Genomic DNA, 22,500 nt, shown 5'->3' on the forward strand with positions numbered 1-22,500 from the left:
TTCGTGCCATGGGTCAACGCGCACCGGAAGTAAACAAAGTTGCGTTAACTGCGTTCAAATATTTTATTGCATTAATCTCGGCCTCAATAATCTCATAGAATAACGTGTTAACTTTGACAGCCCTAAAATACATAAATTACACGCACACTACGCAACAGAACATGCATTAGTTTTAATCGATGAAAAAATAATTTCATCGAGGAAATTCTTAATGATCAATTAATCGATCGTCGATTAATTATGCCCATCCCTAGTCTGTACATTCTGGAACTGTAAGCACACAGCTGTCTTGTGTGTCTAATGGATGACACTTGGACCTATGACATACTTTAAGGGAGGCTGGTCCCATTTGTACAGTTTGCCCGTGAACTACAGCGGAAATGAGGAAATGCAGTGGAACGGTAACACTGGGATGCATGGGGAATCCATGGAAGATCCATGTATTGATGTCACCACGTGAACAATTTAGCTCACATTATGATTGAAAGGTGCAAGGTCTGAGATCAGGTCACAGAAATGAATGGGCCAGACCGGACACAGCAAAGCAAACAAACCCAATGGAGTGAGACAAAGAAAAGACAGAGACAGAGAGAGACAGACTGGGAGAGAGAGAGAGAGACTGGGAGGGAGAGGGGGAGAGAGAGAGAGAGAGAGAGAGACTGGGAGGGAGAGGGAGAGAGAGAGAGAGAGAGAGACAGACTGGGAGGGAGAGGGGGAGAGAGAGAGAGAGAGAGAGAGAGAGAGACGGACTGGGAGAGAGAGAGACGGCTGGTACACAAACATCCCCATGACACCTCCAGGTCATCCCTGTGCGCTTACTCATACATGACTGTGACAAACAGCCTCTTCACTCCTTCACCAGCACATGCCTGTATGTGTGTGTGTGTGTGTGTGTGTGTGTGTGTGTGTGTGTGTGTGTGTGTGTGTGTGTATATATGTGTGTGTGTCTGTGTGTGTATATGTGTGTGTGTGTGTGTGTGTGTGTGTGTGTGTGTGTGTGTGTGTGTGTGTGTGTGTGTGTGTGTGTGTGTGTGGACATAACGGAATGAGTGATGACATCTCTGAGTGCTACGACCTCGGTGCCCAGGCAGGGGCCTCTGCAGCCACTCATAATGCAGTCAGCGCTGCACGTACAGACACAGCCTGCGCAGCGGCGTGCATTTGTGTCCCGCTGCAAACGAGCCATTTGCAAACGCGGCCTTCTTTCTGCCTGCATCAGCAGCTGCGTAACGCACCTTTAACACCCGAGGAGTGGCTGGCAGAGCGGGAGGGCAGAACGGCAGTCGCAGGAAAGGTGTGATGGATGGAGTCTGGAGCAGCACGGCTGGCTGCAGAGGTCACTGGAGTGACCTCAGGAGCGAGAGGAAGTGGTGGCTGCCTCTCTGCACAGTTAATCAGCAGCGGGGGAGAGTGTGGTGGAGCGTCGAGGCGTACAGGAAGAGGTGGGGAAGGGGGGTGCGTGGGGGGGGATGGGGTTGGGTAAAGACTTCCATTCCAAGTTCCATGACGTAAAGCTGATAAGTCGGGGGCATTCCGTTCACTTCATCTTGGAAAAACCTTCCTAAAGGCACCCCCCCCGTCCTATGGACCAGGCAGGATCAAGATCAGGATCCACACACTAGCGGAGCTATCATCGACCAGACGGAGTGAAGTTTATTTTTGGACTAGACATGTTTTGGCCCTAATCTAGATGTAGCACACAAAGCTATTAGAACAAACGCCACATGTTCATTTTTTGTTGTATAATCTCTAATGTGTAAAGACAGACTGAGCAAAGCCATGCTGTAAAATGTGCAAATACTAAAATTGGTTGCTTTTCCAGAAAAGTCCTTTTTCCAAAAGAGCAGTTCAAACGAGCGTTGAGATTACCTCATTGAATGAAACAAAATGATTGGAATAAATCAAAAAGGGTCACGGGTCGTACAGCATAATACCTCTTGAGGGAAGGATGCATGATACCAACTGTTGTCTTAGAAAATTGCAAAGAAATACCAAAAAGGGCATAAAAGCTTTATATCCCTACTCTGCCTCGAGGGTATGATTTACACTAGAACGACACAGATGATGAGAAGGGGGGGGGGGGGGGTGACCTTGATGCATTAAAAAAAAAAACACAAAGAGAAGGAATAAAAGGGTATGAGACCTTTAAAAAAAAGTGAGTCTTTGAGCTCACCGCCGCTGTGACATCTGTAACGATACACGCATCCTTGAGCTCCGGCGGAATGAAAAAAAGAAAAAGAAACTAATAAAAAGTCTGATGTAGGACATAGGAGACGTTTAAAATGACTTATAGCCGGCTGGAGAACATGATGGAGTTGCTGGGGAGGAGCCAAGATGCAGCGGTTTTTACAGAAACCTCGTGTCAGCGGGAGCAGGGGGAAACGATGGAAACCATGGAAAAGAGAAAGAACGACAGAGACAAAGAGAGAGAGAGAGAGAGACCCAAGTGTCCTTTCTTAACAAATGTTCAAAGTCCTCTTTAATATGCAATAACCTGTGCTGTTTGTTTTTCACCTTTGTTTTGTTTATTTGTCATTCATTAATTTTGTTAACCCTTTTTATTATTAATATCATCATTATTTACATACAATATATGTATAAACTTTGTTGGCAATACTGTGCACTGTAGTCATGCCAATAAAGGACACTGCATTGAATTGAGAGAGAGGGAGCGAGAGAGAGAGAAACAAAAAAAGAAAGACACGCTCTGCTCTGCTCTGCTCTGCTCTGCCTCTCTCTCTCTCTCTCTCTCTCTCTCTCTCTCTCTCTCTCTCTCTCTCTCTCTCTCTCTCTCTCTCTCTCTCTCTCTCTCTCTCTCTCTCTCTCTCTCTCTCTCTCTCTCTCTCTCTCTCTCTCTCTCCCCCTTGGTGCAGGGATCATGCCGAGTAGGGCTATGAGGGGTCAGTGCGACTGTCAGTGAGGGCCAGATTGAGCTGGCTGGGATTTCACTGCTAACTCCATCGGGGAGTCACAGGGCTGGGGGAATCATCTCGCTGGACGCCCGCCAACTCATCCCTTTCCAAACCTCCACAGTACACAACCGCATCACTCAAAGTGGCACTCTGTGTCCTTGGTCATGGTCATGGTCGCTCAGTCCACTAACAGCAGGTAAAATACTCCGGTGACAAAGAGGAGCGATACACCACATAAATAAAGCTGGGCCCGCATTCACATGGCATTTTATCATAACACTAAGAGTTCTCCCAAGTCTCACTAGAAGTTTCGAAATAAAAGTTCACTATCCGAAAAGCTGCTGAGACCAACTTTTACTGTTGAAAAGCAAGAACTCCTGCGCTAAGAGAAAGAATCTGTTGCTGTGGCTGATGTCAACTCTCATGCACGAGCTTGCTCTCAATGACCTCCGTGATTGGCTGATGAGTGACCGGTCTGTGCTGGTGAGTAGGCATGCGCAGCAGTTGGGGGGAAAAAAAGAAAGAAAGTGAGAATTTAGAAGCTATCAGGTGATTGAATACTTCCTCCAAAGCAGGATAGTATCAGGCCCAGACAAGCAACCGCACAAATATTTAAAAATTCTTCTTTTGTCAAGTGTGAGTGACGTGGTATTTCAATACGACCTCAAGGACTTATGGGTGCGGCTTTACGTTCCCACACATGCAGCTGGACTTAGGACCTATAGAGTGAACACGGAGCAAATAATAGCTTTGACCTACTAACTTGATCATATGCAGCATACGTGCTGTCAAATACCCTCTACGATAAGACTACTAATGCAGCGCAATGTTACAATCCCCTTTTCTCAATCCACTCCACACAATGCCAGTGAAAGTGGGTTAGGGATGACCACAGCATCAGCATCACTCTGCTGACCCCGTTTGTGAAAATACAGAGGAATCATGTGAATACGTGTGTGTGTGTGTGTGTGTGTGTGTGTGTGTCTCTCTCTCTCTCTCTGTCTGTGTGTGTGTGTGTTACTTGCAAGAGTGCAAACGTGAACAACCAAAAAGATCTTCAAACAGTATCTGCTTCAAGCCACAAGGTCATTTTTGAATACTTCTGGCCTGTAGGCAAGATTCAGGAATTATATGCATCAACATTCATGAAGAGGACAGCAACAGCTAGCCTTAAGCATAACCTCTTCAAACTTTATATCACCCACATTTTTCCTCTGACTCTCCAAAAGAATTTTCCTTGGCAGTCGTTATGATTGGAAAGTGGCCCTTACAGCCACGAGTATACCATGTGTCCAGAAAACATGAGCACCACCAATGCACACAAACACACATACACAGACAGACAGACAAACAGACGAGCACACACACAAACAACACAAACCATACAAAAGTACACAACTCAAACAGAAAATACAAACTCATTCACACACCCACCCCACAGACAAACTTTTTCTAATAGGTCTGGGCCTTGGTCCAAAAGCCAGGCTGTAGTCAGACTGCATCATTTCCAGCTGAATGATGGCCAGGTGTGATAGTCGGAACACAAAAACCTCAGCCCTTGCTTCACTGAAAAGAGGATTTCAGGGAGTTTTCTGAGGGACTTAAATGGACTTCCTTTGTCAGACTGAATTCGGGTGAAGAGACCCGAACATACTGTTGTTCTGGGTGCATACTGGATAGTCCGTACTAGAAGGTACATACCACATGAATGGTCCATACTGCATGAAGTACACTAGATGCATACTAGATGGCGCATACTGAATGACCCATAATGGTTGATATATACTGGATGCATAGTAACATTTACATTGGAAAGCAAAGATTGTCTTGTGTTGCAAGTGGATATCTTAGTTATCTGTAAAAGATATTCTCTTAGTATTCCTGAGAGATCTAGCAGGAGACAATTCCCTCTACATTCCTGCAAAAAACAATTTCAACCTAATCCAGCTAAACCACAGCTAAGCTACATGGCAGCTAAGCTACATGGCAGCTAATCAGTGGCCACTAAGCCTGATTTCCCATTTTCGAGATAATGTTGCACTAACCCACTGTGCTGCAAAACACTGTAAAACACCTCACAATTGGTGTGTGTACGCATGTGCCTGAGTGTGTCTGAATACATGTACGGCTGTGTGCATAAATGATTGCAGTCAGTGCAGTTAGTGCCAATAACCTCACACCTCAGCAGAGCAACTGAAGTGCCCTTGCCCACCCACCCACCCTCCATCCATCGCACCCCTCCTTCCTTCCTGTCTTCTATCCATCCATCCATCCATCAATCCATCCATCCATCCATCCATCCATCAATCCATCCGTCAATCCATCCATCCATCAATCCATCAGTCCTGCTCTCGTGCATGGTAAAAGGGGCGAAACCCAAGAGCATAATCACACTGATAAGACCAAGCACAGGGTCCAGCTTAGCCCCCTTACCCCCCTGGGTCCCCCTCTCTCAAGTTCAAGTCCGGAGGTGTTTATCTCTAAACAATGCGTTTGATTGTGCACCCCCACCCTCTCCAAACGCTCAGAAGGGACCCCCCACCAGGGGCCACAGGGCAGAAGTCAGGTGCTGCGCTTTCCCCCAAAATCCTGTAGGCTTATGCTCCAGTTCATACACAACTCTCTACCCCGTCTCTAAAAATAACGCGGCCACGTGACGCATCATCGGCTCCTGAAGCAGTACAAGCGATTGTTTGCATGTTGTGAACGTGCCCGTTTTGCTTGTGTAGATTTGGGTTAGACTCTGGGGCGATATGAATGGAAGGTGTGTGTGTGTGTGTGTGTGTGTGTGTGTGTGTGTGTGTGTGTGTGTCGGTGTTGTTTTCATGTGCACTGCTCATTGACTAGACTTGATTTGTAAGCTCCTTCTGGGAGGTCAAGTGAACAGATGACTCAGTTTAACATAAACCAAAATGACCAACGTGAAACTAAATACATCTGCAAAGAGCTCTACAAATAACATAGGAAATCATGACACTTTAATTTAAACAAAGTTTGTTTCTTTGTGCCTCAAGCTTATATTGTCCATCTTGTCTTCGTTCATTGGGCACAGGCTTTTTTCAGTCTGTAAACAGTCCTGTAAACATCACATTAATGACGTCTTTAAACAAATGCAAGCTCATGAAGCAATTTTACAGACTCGGAGAGACAAAACCGCTTGATAATATGCAGAGCAAAATCTTGTCTGCACCACCAGTCAGTTTGCAACACATGCCAGCTTTGTCATTCTTCCAAACTATACTCATTCACCATAATGGCCACATCATTTAACCCCTGACCCCTCAGGTTGCTAGGAGACATAAAGAGTCCTCGAACCAATGCAGGACTTGGCGGCCCACACTGCACAGCCATTCAGCTTTTCTCGGTGGGATCCTTCAAAAGATGGGGGGCGGTGGGGGTAGGGGGTGCTTGCTTTTCTCCGCCTAAGTAAACGCACAGAGACCATTCTCAAGCGGCCTTGCATATATTTGGAGCTTGATGGGTCCCCAGTGTGTTCATCCGTAAATGAGCCCCAATTCAATTGCTGTTGATTCTCTGCACGCCTTCAGGGTGGGAAAAAAAAAGCAAAAAAAGCTGAAACCACCGGGGCTTCAGTCTTGTCGACTTGATTTCACTGGGACCTACACAGCAATCTACAGCAGCAACGAGGAAAATACTGTACAGCGAGGAGGTGGACTGTCCCTCATTACACGCCACTGATGAGGGTTGTTGCTGGTCACTAATCACACAGTGACAGATCAGTCCACACTCCCCCCTGCGCTCTGTCTCTCATTAACTAATGCTGGGGAAGAGGAGTGGGCTTTAATGAACTGCTCTTGCGTGATGAGAAGCAGATCTCGTTTAACAGACCCTGTCCTCCTCTCAAGACCTCACACATCTCAGCACCTACAACTCCCCAGTTTTTTTACTGTGTGAAATTAGCCCTTACAGGCTTCATCCACACAGAAACCAAGTCTTGCCTTCCACTTAAATTAGGTGGTAAAGTTTATTTCTTTGCACTCAGTTTTATCAGGGGACAAACACCAGGCCAGGCTTTTAAACTAGGCTTTATCAACACCAGGACAGGAAGGCTTTTAAACTTAACCAACTGTGGGTTGAATGTTACAACACCATGTAGACTAAAGCAAAGGCTTAAAGATGCCTGCATTGCAGAAGAGAAAAGTTGGACAGGCGGATTTAAAAGGTTTTATGCCACAGTTTCAGATCCGGCTGAGCAACCGGTCTATAGTTTGCTCAAGCTGCGGCCAAACATCTGCAGCATAAAAGACCCAGTCTGAGTAAACATATATTTCGAATGGTGCATCTGGTTTTAGCTCCTTCAGATGCAGGTGGTGAAATGAGAGTCAGACTCACCTGATGTCATGTATCCCCGTGGTGAATGGGCCACGAACGCTTGGGGGTAACGCTTGTGGAGCCGGTAGTCTTTCTCACTGCGCGAGCGGACACGTTCGGAGCCGCGGTCGGAAAAATCGGAGCTTGGCCAGGCTCGGCGCAGCGTGGTGCTGCGCGTTTTCTTCATGCCAACGTCCTCTGGGGAGCCGGACCGTCCAGCGCCTCTCACACTTCCGTCCACACCCCCCCTCTCTCCCTCCTACAGAACTCCCCTACCTCAGACCGAGTAGCATGGCGAACACAAACATAAACTGTCACCTCGACTGGCTCCTCTCTCCACGCCAACAAACACACACAGACCCACACCAACACGCACTTTGCACTCACGCAAGGATTGGCAAATGTCTCTCCGTTATTAAAGAATAAAAAAATATTAGAAAAACACCCACGCAGTTCGGGGGGAAAAAAAAGCAGGAGTACCACCTAAGCTCCTGGCAGTGACAGCGCTGCTAGGTCCTCTCGATTTCCCGAAAGTGATCCGACGGCAGATGTGGCCGGCGACCCGTTACCCTGTGCCGTTAATCCAGGCTTAAGGTCGTCCAGATCCACATGAGAGCACTCCGGCTCCTGCACAGAAAGTGTCTTCCCAGGCTTGAGAACGTGAGAAGGGGTGGTGCGGCGAGCGGGAAATGAGGGAGTGGGGAGGGTCAGGGTGAGGGGCTGAGGGGGCCGAGGGGCTTGGTCTGGCTTGGTCGGGGGTGGGGTGGCGTGGAGGGGCGGTTGATGTCAGTGGGAGGTGGGTAGCGGGACAAAAGGGGGGCTGGGGGCAAGGGGGTAGTGGGGTTGGAGAAGAGATTCTGCAGTGTGAGAGAGACACCCCCAAATTCAAACAATAGTTCAATTCAGCTCTGAAGCGCTCCACTAACCGCGACTCACCGACACAAAAGACCTCCCCCTCACCAGCGTCTGCCCCCCCCCCTCAAAAAAATAGATTTTAAAATCCCCAGCACGGTTGAATAGAATGGTGATGTCAGAGCCTGTGAATCAGAAGATGCCTGAGAGCCCCGGTGATCGTGTGTTGAGGGGGGAAATACGAGGACAGGAAAACAAACCAAAGCCAACCAACAGAGATCTTCCCTCCTCGCATGTTTCCAAACAAACCATGGAAGGTTCTGACGAACAGAGGAAAAGTCCTGATACACAGTGGACAGTATTCGGCTATTTAACCCCACTTCAGGAAAATGCATCTGTGTGCACGAGAGCAGAAACAAACCGCCGAGATTAGAGTATTTTCCAGGCTGGGCAAACCCCAAAAAGACTCAGGACTCCATGCTGAGGGTCAAGGAGTGAGATCAGTCTTCCTTTTCTAGCTGTTGTCAGATTTACTCATTTTCTTGTCTTCCATGTCTCCTCCTCTTGCGATCCAGCACTCGGTCGGAAAAACAGACATTCAAGAGAGGAAGAGAGGGAGATGGAGAGAGAAGGGTATAGAACGAGAAGGAGATGCTGTCTCGTGTAAGGTTTGCTGATTCTGTCCTCTGTCAAGATCTCTTAGTGCAAAACACCTCAAGGGCTCTCCCTCTTCATCTCTGGCTCAAAGCCCAACCTATAGGAAAGAGGCAGTCCCTTTAAATACAAAGTTGTGGTATCTAGTTACTGACAACCTCTTCGCTTGACTGAAAGCTGAAAAGCAAGAGCAAAAGCAAGATCCTTTTATCAGCCTTCAAAATAGACAGAGTCCCACAGGCGCCTTGTTGGTCTTTCAGCACGTTTTTTTTTTCTTTTTTGGGAGCAGGGGGGAACTTTCCAAAATCCCTCATTCCCCCGTTGAGTGTCATCCACCAAAGTCGCTGCAGTCCCCCCTCCCTCGTTGCAGATGTCCGCCAGCCAGCTGCATTAGAAATTCCTCTGGAATGCAATTAAAGAGCCCCCTCCATGACAGCAGGAGCGGAAACTACGGAGCAAAACCGGAGTGCAGCTCTCTCTCAGTCTTGTTTATTTCTCTCTCCCCCTCGCTCTCTCTCGCTCGCTCTGCTATCCTCTCTGCTCCATCTCTTGGGCACATTTGCAAAAGCTCGCCGTCTACAGGCTAGAGTTGATCTGTGCAGCTGCTCCACACCTCACAGCCAGTCACTCTCTGACTCCAGCCTATCAGCTCATGGTGGGGAGTGGGGGAGGTAGGGAGGAAGACATGGCTGATTTTCACCCCCGCTGCTGAAATGCTGAATTATTTATCGAGGGCCACATTTAGGGAATATGCTTGGAATGGAGAGCGACATGGCAGAGGAGACTCACCGCACCGATTTAGCAGCAGAGTGAACTGTTTTTTTAGACGAGCCAGAAACGTGTTCAAATGTGTGTGCTGTCTATGAACAGCCTGAGAGGCACTTGGAAATGTTTCAAATTAGATTAGTTGTACGATTGCTGACCTGAATCCATTTGAGTGACACAAGGCATAATCAATGAAGCCCCGCCACCAATGCACTCACACACACACACACACACAGAAAAAAACACACACCCACGACCCACACACTTTTCACAAACATACATTATTGATGGATAAGTGTGTGTGGAAGCTACTTATATCTTTTGGACAGTAATTATGGGGTAAAAGTTATTTGGGGGGGTTACATATCTTCTGTTGAACATTATTGAACTAATTTGAAAAATCTCCCTTCTTCCCAGGCTGATCATTTATCATGGGAGAGCTTATTTTTTTCTTTCTATGCAGCTGAGTGAACAGCCAGAAAGTAATGTTTTTCCAATGAAGGAAAGGTCAAAGGTTACTGTGCCATAATAATGGAGCCCCCTCAACCCCCCTCCACAGTTTTCACACCGGCTCCTCCCCTTCTGTGGCCACAACTTCAACTAAGGATGATCGTTCACCCAGCCACATCTGAATGAAGTCAATGTAATGATTGTTATGCGTTATCATTTAAACACTGACTGTTTTGAAAAATGGCTGGTCACAAAAGTTTATTTAACTTTGTTGGTGTTTGATGCAACGCCGGACCAACACTGTTGGCCTAATAGTTGTCCACCATATCATCAGCCTACATATGCATCTTCATACTTCCGTCTTTTCTATCTCCTCAAAGTGAAAACAGATGATGTACTGTCAAAAACCAAGGAGAAGAGGGCAGTTACACACCCAACTGAGAGACTGATAGCAGTGAGAGATATGTTTCCTCCTTCCCTACTCGCTCCAATAATCGCTGTTGGAATTATTAGAGGGAGCCTTGAAAAAGGAAGCGAAAGTGTGTGACACACACCAGATCCCTGGCGGAAAAGTTTTCTTTTTGATTACTTTGGTGCAAGACAATGTCAATTTGTATAACGTATGTTTTCTAAGTCATAGGTCGAAGCTGAGGCTATGCAGACACAGTTTTGAATTACAATCCTTTGTAATGGGACCCTCCTGAACTTGAAGGAAACAGAGCCTGGTATGGGTCAATGTCATCCCACTGAGCCTCTATGGCATGGGGCAACAACACCAAGAGCTATGCTCTGGATGAAGGAACGTGACATGCAACCTTATTGGATTCATCATTTTTCATTAAACTACAGTTACCATCCAGGAAGCACTCTGTAACATGTTAACACACAACAGTGTAAAAATACCTAGGATTATTTATTTAACTCTTACTTTATATGGGGCACTATTGCACACAAATGGAGCAAGACACATTTTCATTTTCCAAACTGTTCAACCACTTGATCTCAACTGTGATGCGCTACATTTCTAAAACCCTGAGTTCCAGTGCAGTCGTTCATGCACCATGACCATTAGCCACCACCTCCTCCCTCCACTGGGCTGGTATACGGCACTAAGGCTCCAGATACAATTCCCTCTGTAGGGCTTCAGGAGCTGCAGGGGCCAACTGCAAGAGGGGCGCTGCAGAAGAGTTTATGTTTTTTTTAAAGACAAATTCACTCTGTAGGGCTTCAGCAGCAGGAGTTTTTTTTTCCCGGAAGTGCAAACGGTGCTATCAGTTTTTTGCCGTTCTAACCGAACCAAAACATTGTTGCATCCTCGACTGCAGTTGGACCGTAATGTGTCTGTTCCACTCTATTTGGCTGTGATACCTCAGCTATTTGTGGATGGGTTTAATTTGGTGAGCATTGACCACTGCAGTACATGTGTCAGGATTGTGCTCTGTCTTTGTTTTCGTGCTCCCGCCATGTGCTTTCTCGTGTTGGTTTGTTTATGCCATGTGCCAAAGTAAAATCTCACCTAGGGCTCCTGGGCAGCTGCCTCCCCCCCCCACAACCACAACCACCCACATACCTATCCCATTCCCACCGCTGACTGTTTTCCACAGTCTGGTATTCTCAGCTGGGCTCTTTGTACTGGAACGTACCCCATTTACAGTATATTTCTCTATTTCATGCCATGCACTCTACAAACGGTTCATATTCCTACTGCATCCCCCCCCCCCTGCCCCGCCTGGGCTGAGGTGAGTGGGGTTTTGGTGGCTGGGGGTATTACCTCCCCCGGTCGTACCCCCTTGTGCCTCCTCAGTGGGCTCGGGCTTGTATTCCGTGCCCTTGTTATGGCTCATATTTCTGTCCGTGTTATGTCAGGGCCGCCAGCGATGACAGGAATGCGGGTGGCACACATGCTTCTCCTCACGCACAGCGCTGGCTGAATGTCTGGCTGGCTGGGCGAGTAACATTGACGGGGAACGGCCCTGGCGAGGCATTAGGGATGTTCCTGTTCCCCATCAACCCCTAATTCTATCCTCACCTTCTTCCCCCACTCAGTCCTCCCAGTCTCCTGCACATACCACACATGCCCCTGGTACAAACTCAATTCAATTTGATTTGTTTATATAGCACCATTACCAATTGACATTGTCTAAAGATGTTGTACAGAGCCCAAGGCCTGAACCCCCCAAAGAGCTAGCACACAGGTGACCCACCCAAAGGGGGGAGATCTAATTGAGCCCATGGCAAGATCGTCTCCCTTCGTGTGGCGCAGACTGAGCCTTCAGAGTTTCTGGGATCATTTTAGGGTTTTCCTTTTTTAATCGGAGAATCAGGGACCCCGCACAGACGCCAGACTTCCCCGGGGCTTTTGCGAAACATGTTCCGAATTATCAGCCAAAACCTTTCCCCCACCCACTCACTCACTCACTTGCTTGCCTTTTCGACCACTATCACCACAACCTCCAACCTTCCCCCCCATCTAGAGCGAGTAGATTCCGGGCCTCGAACTTGACCGGGATTCCATTACCATGTGCCAGGGAGTGTTCAGAAAAGAAAACAGCCTCCTTCCATCCTTCCTCATAAACCCTTCGTCAAAAAGAAAAAAAAAAGAAAACACAAAAGAGAAAAAAAAAAAAAGAAATTCGGTCTAGTCTAATCCCCCCACCCCCAACCCCCTCGAACCAGACAAAACCTCACTTTAGCTCTTATTGGACGGTTAAATGAGCTCATTCCCTTCAGTGCCACGCGTGTCAGTACAGTCCAAGCTGCCATGGCGCTCCAGGGCTTGAGAGCTGAAAAAGAGCAGCGCTTCCTATCTTCTTGCACCAGCCAGCCTTCCTTTGGGGACCTGGGCCACTTGGGGACCAGGGGACTTGTTTTAGGGGGGGACATTCGTCCCACTAAAATGACAGGCATGTCGGTCAAAACAGAAACAGAAATTTGGGGACATACTGGGCTGGGGTTTTAATGGAGACGCAGTCACACTGCGATTTCAACATAGGCGTGCCAAAAACAGATTTTTCCTTCCTTATAGTTTTTTTGGAAACAAAACAGTAATTACAGTTCTTAAAGAAATAAATATACAGTATGTTCAAATGGCTGTGAAGCCACAGTTAAGTGGCAGCAGTCCAAAGTAGAACTCAATATGCAAGAGGGTTCGCTGATTATATGGAGTCAGGGTGCATGCAGAATTTTAAATATTCCGACCGTTTCCAGAAAATCATCACTTCACACACAGGTCAAACTCTGTGGATTTCCAAAACTAATGTGGAATAATTACTTCTCCTCTTTATAATCATATAATTGCCCCCAAAAATAATACAGCTCTCCAACCTAAGAAGCCAAAATCTATTAGCATGCGATTAAAAGATACTGTTCACACTAAAATACTTACAGTTTCAAGGGAGACTGTAAAATCCCAATTGTGCGAGCCAAGAAATGTCCTTCCGACACACAGACATCACCTTCACCATTCTATCCATTCATCTAGTTTTAATACAGGGGGGGAAAATCAAGTCAATATGCGGTATCTGATATTTACCCCACACATCAGGATGCCATTTTCTACCCCGTTCCTGGGGAAAGCTGAAAGATTGCAACTCCTCGGGGACAACATTTGATGATCTGATCTTGGGCAGCTGCCATTTTCCTTCACAGAGTCCCAGTTTGGTCTTTTGGCGGTCAATTTGCTTACCTACCCGTTTCATATCCATCATCGTGCTAACCAAACACATGGGACAATGTATAGGAAAACACAAAAGGGAAACAGCTGGTTGAGATGCATGCTGATTTGTTTCATCATGGTCTTTCGTTAGTGCTGGTATGAGAAACATACATAAATAAATATATGTGTATAAAGATAAATACTCTTTGTCAGCACATGGTTTTCATCAATGTTGTGGATATATGTGGGGCTTAATACACATACGACAAGGTCAGCTTTCTATATCACTGATGAGACCTATGAAAGGGTTTTATGTGGAGCAATATGGATATTTCAAACCAGGCAAAAGTTTGTCCAAAAAGTAGCAGACCAAGAGTTGACAAAGTGGTGAACAATAAGCGCTCCATAATAGCTTTGTTAAACTATTTATAAAACTAAAATATTTAGTAGGCTACTACATAAGGTTCTATGCCATATGGTTAGGAAAACAAACACAGACATAATACCATGTCTGATAAACATCCATTTTGGTGTAATACTAATCGGTCTTCTGTGGAATCGGTCTTCTGGTATTTAACTATATTAGATTAAATAGAATACATCCTTATTGATAATTCACTATTGCATTGAGAACGCAATCTACAAAAGAAGCTTTATCCAGAAATCCCATTAGTCATACAGATGGATCAACAAAGGTTGTGTGCCTATGAACTCCCCCTGAACCTCACACTGCATCTATAATGCACCCGTGTGTGTGTGTGTGTGTGTGTGTGTATGTGTATATAATATATATATATATATATATATATATATATATGCGCAAGTAGGTCGTCTGAGCCTGATGAGTTGAAAGCAGAGTCCCGCTGGTTCGGGAGCCTCTCCACCCCACTACAGCTTCATTAGAGCAGTCTGTGGAGGCGTTTCAAAGAGAATCACACAGGGATTGATATCCGCACAATTACAGGGACACCCCTCTACTCTGACGGTACTCTGAGGACTGAGGTACAAAGGGAGTGCTCTTAGCGAACTGGCGATCCCGTTTTTTTCTTCTTTGAAGTGAATTATGCTTAGTGCCAATAAAAATGAGTGAAAGGAATAGTTTCATCAGAAAGTGCTTAAGTTTTAGCAACTTTGGGCTAGAGTTCAGAAACACAAATGTAAAATCAAATATCAGCCATTTTGCTGCCTCTATGCAACAAACTACTATCTACTGTTCGATTGGTCTCCATGACATGTCCTCAACAAACTGTAAATCCAACATGTCTTCAAACCATCAAAACTACATATTAAATATGGAAAATAAAACTGATATGAAATTAAATTGTTATATTTTGTAAAATTCTTGAGTGGCCTCCAAATTGTTCTCCACCTGCACGTAATGTTGAAGCTGTTAAAACCATCCAGCCACACATGAATAGATTAAATTGTTTCTCGCTCTGCCTTTCCTTCCTTCCCTCACTCTCTCTCTCTCTCTCTTCCTCCGTGTTTCCTGACTCTACCAGTCTTATTAAATTTTCCCCCTGCTGTAATATGCACGGGCATTGGCTCAGGTCCCAGAGAGGAAACTTCATCATGATTTGAGACAGCAATATATCCTTTTGCACAGAGGGGCTGAACTCACATCTCCATTCAGATTTAAGAGTCCCTTATTCCCAGTAACTCACTCCCAAAACATGGGGGCGATGTGGGCATTTCGAGAGGAGAGGCCTCCTGCAGGACTGCAGGCTAAGGTACCACGGTGGGAGAACAAAGCCGAGTATGAAATAACAAACTCAATTTAGCATAGTTGCAGTCAGCCAGGATTTAAAATAACAGGGCTGGGGTTTTTTATGGAAATGCGGTTTACACATGTGCAAGCGCTTAAACTGACCCCCCGAAATGAAAATGAAAATTCACCCCAATTTCCAGCCATGAGTCCGGCTCCCAGCAATAACACATATGCAAGGACTGATGTCCAAATTAGCAGGTCGACATGATAAAAAAACCTCCAGAGGCTTTCCTTCGTCTCCCGCGGGAAAGTGATGGAATACAAATTCCTGAGGTGGCCCGTCCACAGATGTGGTCAGATTCTACAGATCTGGGCCAATCCCCCGGCAGCAACTTGGCGCTGAGAAGGTTCCGGAAAATGGAGTAATCAACTAAAACAACACATCGCACAAAACAGTGACCTTTAATTTAATGGGTATGTGAGTGAATTGGGAAGCACCGGGCCAGCATCCACATATGGTAGGTATCTATTAAAACGAGGAAACACACACCTCTTGTTTCAAGAGAACATCACCATTTACACTATCATCATCATCATCATCATCATCATCATGAGGAGTGGAGGGTGGGACCCGACCACAAGAGTGCCGCTCTAATGGAAAACTGATGACGAAAACTCCCTAAGCCCCAATATCAACCCAGTGACACAACTAATTGGTTCCACTAGATTTAAGCCTTGTCAAATGGATCACATTATGGGATGGGCGGCTCTGTTTCGATGACACGTGCTGGACAGCCGCCAACAACAACAACTCGGTGCCTCATGTGGGAGTGTTGTGAGAAAAAGGACACTGCAGATGTTAGCTAAGAAACTGCACGGAGCGTGTCAACACGCACTCCTCAGCCCCTTACCTTTAGATCAGTGAGCAGCACTGATGCTCAGATAAGAAGACTGCAGGACCGATACAGATTTCTGATCAGTTAGGAAAACATGGCCCAAATTCCAGTACTGATTGGTTGAAAGTTTCTGCCTCCATAACATTGACTCCTTTTGATTCTAAATTCCATGAGTATAAAACGTTACAGCAAAGACACAGCTTTTCCAACACCAATGCAATGTCCACTCTCTGTAATATAAGCTGAAGAATGAAAAATGTAAGTGGACGTGATTATTGCTGCTGGACGACGTCAGTTGTCCAATGACCAATAGTGTTTATTTTTGGTTTCATCAGTCAATACTGATCAATAGCAAACACATCCTAGCATGCCCAGTGAGTGCCTGGTGTAGTGTGGTGTTGTTGTAGTGCAAAAGCTTTGTTCTCCCAGAGTAAAACAAAGAAGCTTATGTCTTAAAATCCACATGATCATGGGTCCACTCAATTCAGTAAAATGGTTAGTTTCTGCTGATGCCAAGCGTGGAATCATCCACCAAGAACACCAAATAGCTGCGAAATATTCATGACGCCACACCAAAGTCACTGCTGACTTTCCCATCGTTGCTCAGTCTCCGAGTCCTTGGTCTCACGCACCAAACCATGCAGGCTTTCAAAACCATTCCCAGAGCAAGTCTGTATGGTGAAGTTATTGTAACATATGAAAGCCACAACACATTCCTTGCAACTACTGCATGTCAAGCTCTTTGAGTCTTTCTATGAGGATACCTTGGAGGGTTTGTCATTCATGCATGAGTCAACAAATGGCGCGAGAGAAAGAGAGAAAGAGAGAACGAGAGGTGAAAGGAGAGGTCCCCTCTCAAAACAGTTCTCCACACACGCTATCCCGAGTGTCACTTGGCATAAGAGCTGTCCGAGGATGCTGGGTGAACCCAGGTAAAAATGAAGTATATTTGAATGTACTAAAAATTTATAATATCAGCAAGTACATTTCTAGCAAATTATTGTTTTGTGTGCAAAATATAAAGTGCAAAAAACATATTACAAATGTACTTATTACGAGTTATTTCCACCTCAGTCATACTTGAGTGTACTTAATATAAGTACACTAATTAGCACTAATACTAAATTTATATTTAGTGTACTCAAATTCCCAGGCAATGCAGGACGCTTTTGTAAATCGCTTTAGACTGCTAAATACCTGGCATTTACCTTTATATATTTCATAAATATATTTACCATCTAGTTACAATGAATTATCCACATATTATGATTGTGTTTTAAATATTTGTAACAGGTATCTGTAAGGTGGATTCAAATATACTCTAAGTTTAAACAAAGTACATTTTTAAAAATTACAGAATTAGTAAAAAGATGTACTTCAGCTGTTTAAGTGCATCTTAATGGTGTCTCAAAATAGCACAGTCAAGTACACTTAGTTGTATTTAAGTATATATTCAGTAGTACTAATGATATATCATTAGCATACTAAGTACATAATTAGTACAGAAAATAGCACACTTTTAGTACATTCATCATAAGTGCATGGAAGTACACTAAGTATGCTTTAATTAAGTATATTTCAGTGTACTTCTTTAACTATAAAGCTATTTGTAATTTCAGTCACACAGAACTGTCCAAACACTAAAATCAACTCTTTACAAAGAACCTCAATGGATGCTCTCTTGCCAACATGACAGGAAAGGAAAAGAAAGAAAGAAGAAGAAAAACGGTTAAAAAGAGTCTGTTTTGAGTAGTTTCCGGAAAAAACACTGTGGTGCTTTTTTGTGTTGTGCATTCACTGCATCCCGGGGCCCTGTTGGGAATGTTCCGGCGTTTTATGTTGACACACTCAGTGACATTGCTTGACATTAGCGACTAATCCCCTGAAAGAACATATTCTTGTCTTTGTGTACTGGCATGCCAATGTGGCTACACTGTGGTGGAAGAGGTCTCTGCTCCTTCTTTGAGGAAATGGGTCACTTCCTGTACAGTTCTATGGATTTTCTACTGTTTTTAATAAACAAAAGAGATTATTTTGACAGTGGGAAGAAGTGACATGGGAGGATTACACAAAGATACTGTAAAGCCTTTCATGACTGGTCTATGGTTGCATGCATACCTATGCAGCTTGAATTGTAAAAGAGAACAGTTTGTCAACACTTCGTATCTCCTGCATTAGCCATGTATCTAATATAAAAATGTATTTTCAAAGATGTTCTTCTTTAACATGAACTGGAATAACTGGAGGGTATTTCCGACACGTTTTTGCGGACTGCCTACACAGGAATGTTTCACTAGCTATTTCAGTAAAAAAAAAAAAAAAAAAATTCTGGCAGTAAAAGTATTGTTTTTGATAATAAACATGACAACGTTTGAGTGCAGAACAGGACTTAATCAGTTTTAAATTCAGTCCATTACAGTTCTGGTATCCAAGTTTTGGAGATAGTAAGCATAATCTCTAGAAAACTGCTGGACATCAAATGAATCTGCTCTGATTTGATATTTTGTGAACTACTGAGCTCATTTCTACTCAAACTAAATTTGTGCTGAATCGACCAGATACTGCGTAGGTGTGTCACCAAAAGAAAACAGATGTGTATCTAAAATAATGTTGTCTGGATGATTACACTGCTGATAATGATTCTACTGAAATAGAACATTATAATAAGAATATTATGTTACCGTCACACAAAATCCATTCTGTGAGGCAGTGCATGTTACAGCAACATTTGCTGCTTAGCTTGATCAAATAACCCCGGATAAGAAATAATATAAACATTCCATCCATTGCTCTGTATCACTCCAGCGATAAGTCAAGGTTTAATAATACCAGACCAGCTCTAAAGCGTGCTACATGAAACCATAACATTTGTGATCACTACAGTGAAGCACACAATGATTCCTGATCTCACTGGGGCCTCTAGTGGCGAAAAGGTGGAATTGCATCACTGGCTCCATCTAAGGTGCCATTGTGATACTGAATCTCAATGTCGTACAAAACAGCATGTGGCTACAGCCGGGGACAAAAAGGATATAAAAAATGTAATGACATACTATGGGTGTTGTTTTGGTCTGTTACTATTTGGGAGTTACTGAAGGAATGAGGACGTTGTGGACTTAGTTTAGGTTGGTTCCATGCACATGCAATATAGTTTGTATAAATCAAATCACGACGTCACACACACAATGGATAGCACACAGTGAGTGGGGAGGGTAATTTAAAGGTACAGTCAGAGAAACAATGTGTGTTATGATGGAAGTGGGAAATTCAAGAGAATGTTGCTGCATGAGGCCCAATGGGTGTTAGGTGCATTATAATATGGATCATGCCTTCACAGTTACATAATCATTTTTAAAGCCTGAAGTATTTTCATTTTTGGACAGCAAAAAACTATTTACTACACCTTTAAGACATAGAAGCAAATCTGAGGGATAAGAGGCAGAGTCCTGGTGATTGCCAAGCCTGCCACAACTAGTTCAATGCCAGAGGAAGGCTATCCAGAAGCCCTGTATTTATTTGAGTTGTGGTAGGTGTGTGTGTGTGTGTGTGTGGGGGGGGGGGCTGAGCTATAAGTGGATTGGAGGGAACCTCACCGCCTGGAGACGCCAATGAGATCACATCGAGCGGCGATGGAATCTCCCAGCTTAAGAGGGGGGGGGGGGGGGGATCGATGGCTGCACGTGAAGCCGATGAGTCAGACAGACGAGACAAGACGAGACCAGGGGCTCGTTGGGACAGGGCAGGGCCCCATCTGTCCAGCCTGAGTCAAATGACTCGTCCGTGGCAGTGGCAGCGCGTGCAGAGAAAAGCCGCAGTGTGCAAACAATGGCCAAGGCTTTGTGTCAGCCTGTGTCACGATGGGGGGACAATTTGTGGAGGCAGACTGCTGGGATTTTCAACCCACAGAGAAAATCCACTACTATGTAACTACTGAGTTAGCCTACTGTTTGGCCACAGTATTCTGGCACACAACAAAGTTTAAACCTTAGAGAGATGGATTTAGCATAGTTCTACAATCATCCAACAGTCTATGCCAAAAGTTGTATTGTGTTTAGAGAATGAATGGAAGAATATCTTAAATACTTACACTTTGATTAAATGTTTCATCTCAAAATAAAAACACTTAAACGAGTCAAGCGCTTCAGGGTATGTGACTTCAATAAAAGAGTGGGAAAATGCACGGAATCAAACAGGATAAAATAGGGAAAAAATATTGCACACTCCATTTTACTGTGGTTTACCATGAAACCAGAGACCGTTTCATCCCTTGTTGTGTGTCTAGACTTATCAGGGTCGTAAGGTAACAAAACTCATCACATGTGTTAATGACCTCCTTTCTCTATTTGTTAATGCCTACCTTTCATCTGCAGATTACTTGTAAACATTTGTTTGAAGACATTCAAAACACAGCTCCAGCTGACAGTATCTCACCATTTTTCATATTATTTCAACTGAATTTCAAGCTGATATAAAAATACATAGAACAATATTCATCACTGACACTAGTTGTTGTACTGACACTGCAGCTTTGTATTGTAGAAAATATGCTACAACGTACACCAGTTTATAAAGAATGTCTTTGCCAACTGGCTCCTGGCAAGGAAGGCAAGACTCCAACTTTCATCGAAAACCCAGCCCTCACCTCTCTCTCTCTAATAGAACTTCAGGTTTATGATTTCCGCAAATGGCATCATACATGAAAAGAGAGATGAGGTAAAGGGAAGATGGGGGATGGAGTCAGGAAACAACCTGCCACAGTGGAGATTTATGGGTAGGCTGGGCCACTCCTGACTTGTAGAGGCAGAGGACAACGAACCACAAGACTGCTGAGGATGCTCACAGCACGGGAGAGACCACACACACCTGTGTCTCACCTAAGGGAAAGATACAGTCTGATCCAACACACACACACACACACACACACACACACACACACACACACACACACTGAAATGCTCACATTCACTAACTCACTCACTCTCATGTACACTCATTACACATGCATACACATGCACATACAAGCGCACGCATGCACACACACACAAACTTCACAACGCAATTAAATCTGCTGTCGACCCATGCAGCTCTGCTGTGCCAGCTTCAACTTTCCTGAGGCCATCATTTCTTTTGGGCTTAATTTTAAGACAATTTCCCACTTCCCGAGCTGTCTACATATACAGACCTGAAGATGAACTACAAAACATGGCCATATTGCTCACACTTTGCCCTTCATACTTTTCTTGTCTGACTTTGAATAGATCCTGTGATCTTTGATACTGTTAAGAAAGTAGACTAAGAGTTTTGCTACATCAGGAGAAAATGGCTCTGGAGAAAATGAGGGGGTTTTGCCGTTGGCCAGCCACTGTAACATTAAAAGTGCCGGTAGAGACAAGAACGTTTTAGATTTCAGATTTAAACTACAGTGAGAGAATGCCAGTATTTTATGCAATTTTATAAAACACACCCATGTATTAACTGCAGATTATTGAACGTTACCTCATGCTAATACCTCATGCCATGTAGTTGTGGTGCGAGCGCTACTAGCCATTTAAAAGTCTAAAAGTATGATGTAGGGATGGGCATTTCAAGCACAAATACTAGCCTACACCTGGACTGTGGGAATGGACACGTTTCAGTGGAATCGTTAATTAATCCCCTAATGCCCTAGTACCATGAACAATAATCTGACACGCTTGCAGTGGGAATGGCAAGCATTGAATGAATGTGTTTGAGAAGGGCAAGGAGAGGGGGGATAGTTAAAAAGCTACGATAGGTAGAAAACCTCTGGGTGCCTGTGCAGCTTCATATTAACACCAGAGCATATTTACTTCATATTCAAATGAGTTCATATTAAACTCACTAGCAACTATAAACTGTTAAGATGGTTACCTAAACTAGAGATAGCTATGATAGTTCATAGCCAGGTTAACTGGCATGTGACCTCTCACACCCCTCCATAGCATCCCATTACATAGTCTGGTGTGCATACATGAAACCGTTACTTTTTCGTTACGGAAGACTGAATGCGAGTGTGAATCTATTTGATATTGTTTTTAGCTGATACATTCATGGGATTAATGGGTTAATAGATGGGAAATTACAGTAGTTACTTAGTTAGCTACCTAGGGATAGCCATTTCACTGACATTAGCTAAAAACGTGACAGTTGCCAGGCAACCCTTCTTCCAAGACCCGTTAACTGGTGATATATGCACTGAGTAGTTAGCTTCGGTTAGCTCCCATGTAGCAAAAATCTTCGTTTACCCTCTTCTCAACA

At 44.5% G+C, this 22,500-nt stretch overlaps 1 protein-coding gene across 4 annotated transcripts in view; it reads right to left on the bottom strand.

Annotated features, from left to right (window-relative positions):
* Positions 1-22,500, bottom strand: part of stox2b (storkhead box 2b) — a 55,089-nt gene that overhangs the window by 29,474 nt on the left and 3,115 nt on the right. The window contains exon 1 of one of the 4 annotated variants that reach the window (XM_031587109.2): positions 7,266-7,985. The exons of the other annotated variants lie outside the window; for them this stretch is intronic. Coding sequence (XP_031442969.1) covers positions 7,266-7,431 — 166 coding nt within the window. The 5' untranslated portion in view covers positions 7,432-7,985. Of the gene's footprint in view, positions 1-7,265; positions 7,986-22,500 lie in introns of those variants that run through there. 4 annotated transcript variants of the gene reach the window in all.

The sequence above is a fragment of the Clupea harengus genome, chromosome 20 (assembly GCF_900700415.2).
Source record: "Clupea harengus chromosome 20, Ch_v2.0.2, whole genome shotgun sequence".
In the NCBI taxonomy this organism is placed as follows: domain Eukaryota; kingdom Metazoa; phylum Chordata; class Actinopteri; order Clupeiformes; family Clupeidae; genus Clupea; species Clupea harengus.